At 38.6% G+C, this 6,849-nt stretch overlaps 1 protein-coding gene across 1 annotated transcript in view; it reads right to left on the reverse strand.

Moving 5' to 3' along the window:
- Nucleotides 1–1,094: 1,094 nt before the first annotated feature.
- The window catches only part of mpp1 (MAGUK p55 scaffold protein 1), a 10,024-nt gene continuing 4,269 nt past the window's right edge, over nucleotides 1,095–6,849 (reverse strand). The window contains exons 4-12 of the mRNA XM_031856966.1: nucleotides 6,323–6,408; nucleotides 6,136–6,204; nucleotides 4,001–4,197; nucleotides 3,787–3,890; nucleotides 3,612–3,692; nucleotides 3,328–3,408; nucleotides 3,031–3,233; nucleotides 2,446–2,520; nucleotides 1,095–2,352 (exon numbers count right to left, since the gene is read on the reverse strand). Of these exons, the coding sequence (XP_031712826.1) occupies nucleotides 2,176–2,352; nucleotides 2,446–2,520; nucleotides 3,031–3,233; nucleotides 3,328–3,408; nucleotides 3,612–3,692; nucleotides 3,787–3,890; nucleotides 4,001–4,197; nucleotides 6,136–6,204; nucleotides 6,323–6,408 (1,073 nt within the window). The 3' untranslated portion in view covers nucleotides 1,095–2,175. The remainder of the gene's footprint in view (nucleotides 2,353–2,445; nucleotides 2,521–3,030; nucleotides 3,234–3,327; nucleotides 3,409–3,611; nucleotides 3,693–3,786; nucleotides 3,891–4,000; nucleotides 4,198–6,135; nucleotides 6,205–6,322; nucleotides 6,409–6,849) is intronic.

Genomic DNA, 6,849 nt, shown 5'->3' on the forward strand with positions numbered 1-6,849 from the left:
TGCCAGAAAGTCAGGATTGAAAGACGATGTCGATTTAAAGAGAAACAATTTGTTGAATTCCTGTAAAATAAACCGAAAGCAACTGTCATTAAGTACAGGAACTGCTTGGACAGATTTCTGGATGCAAAAATACAGTGTCTCTCATGAAAAATGTTGTATATAATAATCCCAGAGGGAGAGATACTTCATATTGTTGCTATTTGTTTTGTGCCTCCACGTGTTTACTGTTGTTGTGACAACCAACACTGGAAATCCAATCAGTCAAACATCCAGGTACATATTTAGCCTACTGAACTTGGCTTGACCTCACTGAAATCACACGTGAGTTCGTAAATCCACTCTCAATCTGAACTCTTGCTAGACCAAATACACTTTAGATTTAGTTTACTGGAATCGTTTCTTCTTTCTTGTTTAGTGTAAAGTCGAGTCTCTTGTTTGGTTTTATTCTTTGCATTATTAAACTCTCCTCCTTTACATCTGGATGTTCCTGTAATGTATTTGTTCATTATTCATATGATAAAGTAAGTACATTGGATGACATTAACTCACAGAGTCACAGATCAGGCTTTTATAAAGAAGCAGCATGGAATTGAAGAATTTGATACAAAGTATCTTCATCTGTTCTCACAACAGAAGCATTTAGTGGCTAAAGATTCAGTAACAAGACCTTTTCTGTGGTGGCAGCTATGTTGCATATTTAATATATGCAATGGTCCCAAAAAAGGATGTAGGTTCAATGTTTTATAGGGTGATGGTAACTCAGTAAGCCCACATGGTGGTGCTATAGGACAGCTAGTCTTATTACTAACGTCTCTATAAAGTAGATGTAGAAGTAGCTATCTTATGTCATGGAGGTCATATCAATATGTTTCCCTAGTAGATAGGGTTCCTCGTGATCCCTTTTTTCACCTGAACTTCAGTGCGGAATATATAGAGAAAAATCGAATGATAATAATGACCAAATTTGAGGATTTGAGAAGAATTACAAACATACACATGTGTAAACAGCTAGTCCGTGGATTCAACACACAAATATAGAAAATCCATACGTACTTGTACTTGAAATTAGACAGAATGAACCGAACACGAAACAATATTTTTCACACGATATATTTTGCGTTCATTAAGGTAGACAATTCTGACAATGCAACCAGGAAACTGTGAAAAGGTGTTCTGGATAGAAGCTGTGAACAAATTCATTGTCATGTATAACCTGTAACTAGTTCTCCTACACTGTGGATGAGCAAAGAATTGCAATGTGTGGGAGACATATTGTACAGCTCTGATAAGCAAGTCTTGATCTATAATTAATCAAAGCTTTGAGCTGTGACGTCTTTCAAACCCTTTAATTATAAAACAGGATAAATACCAACCTTTATATTGCAGTGGTTTTGCTCGTGATCGACACTGCCATGGGTTTTCGTGTTTTATGTGGATCTAGTTGAAGGAATTTTTGTGCACTTTGGAGATTTCCCGCTGACATAAAACTGCCATTGTTTTCCCGAAGGGCTCTGGCGAACAGGTTTCCACGTGAATCACAGTCAAGGAAGCGGTTCCAATAGAGCTGGGGAATTTATTTTTTGTTTAAAAGTGCCTTTACAGTACCCCATGAGATATACAATTTAGACGAGATGAGACAAGTCATGTTGTCAATGACAAGGTTTGGATTAGAAGACATTATGGTGGAGTTACACTCACTGTATGAACAGTTTTAGAATCTCAATTTCATGGCACAAACTAATGAGAACAGGAAAAAAAAAAAAAAAAGACTGAATTCAGAAATAATATTTCACATGATAAAATCCTGTCATTTAAAAAGGGAGGATTTCATTCACAGTTGTGGTCCTATTTTGCATTTGCTCACGTTCCAACAATCACAAAGGCGTTCGGCACTGAAACCATCCCTAAGCCACTCAAAATCCTGAAGCACAAATGTCACAACAACCAAACAAAACCTCCCTGGTGAGGTCCTCGACTTTCTAAAATAAACCTTTCTATATATTGCTTTTTTTTTTTGGGATGCATTTGTGCAAAAAAATCTCAGTGATAATTAACATGAACCGAAAGTAAACGCATACACACCTGGGACATCACTAACTCGCTCTCGTGTAAGGAGTGATATTGCACTGCTTTTTTTAACAAACAGAAAAGTATTATACCGGTGCCAGACATCTGTCAGTACACCCATGATACAGGCACCCACTGTGGGGTGGAGGTGGCACGCTCCATGGCCTCCTCCACACCTTTCACGCTTTCATTCACGTCGTTGTTGACAAGGACCACATCAAAGATATGCCTGTACGTGGTGAAAATGGCGTCCGACTCTTTCTGGATCATCTGCAGGTTTTCCGTCTAGGAGACAAGACACGGAGGGTTAAGCAGCTGCTGGGTGATTCAGTTTGATGTTTCAAAGCACTCGAGTGTATTCGGAGAAAAATTTAGCACCTGGGCAGCTGTGTTGGTCGGAGCGATGAACACCACGAGAGGTGCAAAGTCAGCAGTCCGCAAGACCTTCAAGGTCTGCATTCAAATGTTACAGAAAAGAAAAGAAGAATTTTGTTAAACTGATTAACTACATGAAAACCGCTTGTAAAGGCTACCTTCACCTACATCTTTTATTTAAATGTGTTTGTATTCAACACATTTACGGGGAACTTTAGTGTTTGCAGCTCAATAGGCGACTTTTTACTTCACCTCAGACAGATAGTAGGTCTAACTTCAGCACACATCTTAATTAATACATTTATATTGCCTATTCACACATACATTTTTAATGACAGAAATAGGATTGTATACTTTAAATGTTCCACTCCCTGTTAACCTACAAGCAGCCAGAGCAGCAGAAAAAAAGAGCTAATAGTTGCTTGATGCAGGTTAATCTCGCATTTTAAATACTTGCAAACAGCTCAAAGAGGCATAAAAAGACATTCTTAGACTATATTTGAATCTGGGTAATGTTCAATTAATAGTATAATTTCCCTCAACTATCCCTTTCATGTCATGTCTCCGAAAGAACCTATGAATGCAAACCTGTGGTTCTATATCCAGTAAAGCGATTTTTTCTTGCTCGTGGATCTTGTGGATGGTCTCAGTTTTGGTACCGAACATGTTTCCCTGGAAGCTGCCATACTCCAGCAGCTCATTTCCAGAGATGCACTTGGTCATGGCTTCATGTGAGATGAAGTAATATTCCTGTCCATTCTCCTCCTCCTTCCGTTGGGGTCGGCTGGTGTCTGTGTAGAAGGTTCAAGACTTAGCCAAAGGACAAGTCAGCAAAGTTGTTTATTGTAGTGAAAGAAAAAAAAGAAAGTCTGATGGTCTACTCACGAGGTGCAGGGTAGGAAAACTTCTCAGGGTATTTGGTCAATAGTGCATTTTTGATATGGCTTCTTCCTACACCAGGTGCACCTAAAAAACAAGGACTTTCTTTATTTCCAAGGACATTTCAATCAAACATTAATGTCTGAATCTTTGGTTGCAGAGAAACTATCTTTACATTGTCTGAGGTTTTAATAGAGTGCTGTAGATTTGCCAGATGTGGAACATGTGTATCAGAAATGATTGAGAAAAATGAATTTGATACCCCTATTGAGTAATGTAACCCAGCTTACCGATGAGCACCAGCGTTTTCCTTTTGAAAGCAGGAAGCCGAACAACCTCCTCGTAAGAGATCACATCCAGCTGGTCAAAAACTGCAACAGAAGAACAGAAGGGATTTTGTTTAAGACAAACTCACAGCACACTAACACTGAGGGAAAAGAAGCAGGACTCTAGAGATACACTCACTCGAGCTGTGTTTAGCCAGGTACTTGTCTTTGCACTTCTTTTTCTTCCCAAATGGGCTGCAGGACTGACTGCCCTCTCTGGCCTTGCTTTTACTTGCCACCCTCCTGCAAAGTGAAAATGTAGGTTAAGTTTGGAAACATTTTTGCTCATCTGTATCATGTCAATCTTTGGCATCGTCATGGTATGTGCGACTTCATACGGCAGAGCTGTTTACCATTCCTGGAGCTCCGGGGAGGGAATCAGTCCAGCGTAGTCAGCAACGCCGCTTTCCACTCTGCCCTGCCACCAGTTTGGATCCTGCTTGTTGATAATCTGAATGATGTCACCAGTTTGAAACTTAAGGCCTGCCTCTTTGCACGGGATGAGGTCATCCTTGGTGGGGTCATAGTCAAACTGGGCCCTCATGTACATCTATAGATGAAGAGTACATAATGGTTTATTGACTTTTTGGGGGGAAAGAAGGAGCTCATGAAGACTTGCAGTGTGTATTTAGTGTTACTGGTCATTACTGATGAATCTGCAGACGTTACTAATGTGTTCAATCTCCCATCCTCTAGGTCAGCTGTGAAAATAGTCCCTGGTATCAGAGTATTTATTGTTGCTGAACTCAAACTAACCTTTTGACTTCGAAACACAAGAAAAACAGTTTCTCTATGAAGACAGTTTCTCCAGATTTCATTTAATCTGTTGTGAGATATTTGTCACTGCTATATATATATATATATATATATATATATATACTGCTGTAGCAGACGCTTACTGAGCTTGCCATTTTATTATATTGATGAATAGTTGCTCTAAAAGAAGAAGGTATTTTATAGTTCAGTATTTTATAGATACAAGGAAAACAGTCAAATGTTGGACAGTCACTGTGGGTTTTAAGTGAGCTCATGCAAAGCTTGAAATTAAAGATTCAACATTTAGTTTTTCTTCAAAGGTTAAGCCATAAAGTAGAGGAACATCTCAAGTTCATGGTTAAAATCTCGTATGTGTATTTCTCTATGTAACAGAAGCCTTTAACAGCCTGCTGACAGCGTACATAATACACCCATATTGTTGTGATGAGGGCCTAACATCATGAGCATGTGTGAATTAGCAAATGTCAGACTTCAAAGACCTACAGCACCTATACATAGGTCTAATTAAATATTCATATTAGGTCTTTCTAAAATATACATTTAGATTCTGCAACGGTTAATTGGGAAATCCACCCTTTAACAGAATTTACATGTTCATGATATGATCTTGAACAGCTCAGTTCATGTTGTGAAAATGAACTATTTACTCCCGGTTCCAGACGGGAGGTCTAATTCATCAAATCATCAATTATGTACATGCAGCTGATCTGCAGAAAACATACATTAATGTCAGCTGAAGCTACAACTCTTCAGAACTTCGTCTGGTAAATCCCCACTGATCACTGAGTTGGTGTCCAAATTGAAAAACAGCTCCAGATTAGAACACCAACTCCTGCTGAGATTTGTAGTCTCATTTTTGAGAGAGAGATGTATGTAGAAACCTCTCCTAACACTGTTAAAGATCACAACAGGAACACGTGTAAATTCTCCTCAGGGTAAAATATTACTGTTGTTAGTAGAGTTCATGAACATTTGTGGTTTCCCCAAGTTACTCCAGTGATAGTGACACCTATTATGTACAAAGAGTGGGTGCACTGGAGTGGTTTGGGTCACCAAAAATGATGCTCTTTGAGCATTAACATTTTTAAAGCGTATTAACTACGCCTACATATTAATTGACTATAAACCTTTAAGTAGACTGCCATCACTGACCACAGCAAAGTTGGAACTTAATGCAGCGATGAACTGTATTAAGACCAGAGTAACATCACTGAATGCAATGTATTCTTTGTGGTTATTTGATTATGGAACATACTGTTGTTATATGTTGTTGAATCAAACCAGCAGCCATTCTTTGGTGCATAGGAAGCACATAAATGGCCGCTGGGGGGATATGTGATGTGGCCAGTAGATGGCAGAATGAAACACCAAAGTGGTTCAAGTCAAACTAGCAAAACTAATGTGAGTGATGTTCTTTAAGTTTAAACTTAATTTATAGTCACCTGGGTTGCTCATTGACTAAGAGGAGATTCACCTAACAAAGAACAAAATCCTCTTAAGAAGTAAACTGTAGAAGGGAAAACCCGAAAGAAATGCAATCAAATTGGTCTTTGTAGATTACGCCACTAGAAGTTACCATTGGATTTGGCTGTCAAGTTAATTTTCTTGGTTAAATTCATGCAAAATTACAGTTTGGAGACGACAAATACAAAACACAAAATCAACCACAAGACCAAAAGGTAAATGTATATTCTACAGGTCATGTTATTACCTCACAGGCTCGGGATCGACTTGGCACGTTGGGAACGATCTTCATTGTGACTACTCCGTTGGTTTCTTTCTGCGTGTGAACTCATATGGGTTAACTCATGTGTAGCTGTATAAGTGCAGTAATTACATAAAAAAAAAATGTGCATTGACTTTAGTGCCAAAATGAAAATGATGAGAAATGAACTTACCAGAATCTTTTGTAGCTGATCTACAGTTTGGTTTGACACACTTTTCCCATTGATTTCCGCTATTTCGTCCCCTTCGTGTAAAGACCCTGGAGAGAGGCAGAGACCAGGAGAGGTGTAGTAGCTCTCAATATGATCTTCTGTGTTTTCTGTTCACTGCATTATGGACTCCTAATATGTGTTAGCAGCTCCAGAAGTAACATCTATTCTCCTGAGAGATAAACTGAAGATGAGCAAGGCCTTGTATAATGACCGTGATTTAAATAGATTATTACAAAACTGAGTGGCAGTCTGAATCTTAAATCATAAATGCATAATGTAAACATGTAAACAAATAAAATATGTTGAACCTGAATAGTTTAAGTATTTTCTTTACAGCTCAGCTTGTGTTTGGCCTGAGATGTACTGTATAAATGATCATAAAGATGCTAAGACAGATTTGCATGAGACAAACTATTGACCTTTTGGGAAGAGAACGTTCTAACACACACACACACACACACACACACACACACACACACACACACACA

This window comes from Anarrhichthys ocellatus, unplaced genomic scaffold (genome assembly GCF_004355925.1).
Source record: "Anarrhichthys ocellatus isolate YVR2014 unplaced genomic scaffold, GSC_Weel_1.0 scaffold18, whole genome shotgun sequence".
NCBI classification, from domain to species: Eukaryota; Metazoa; Chordata; class Actinopteri; order Perciformes; family Anarhichadidae; genus Anarrhichthys; species Anarrhichthys ocellatus.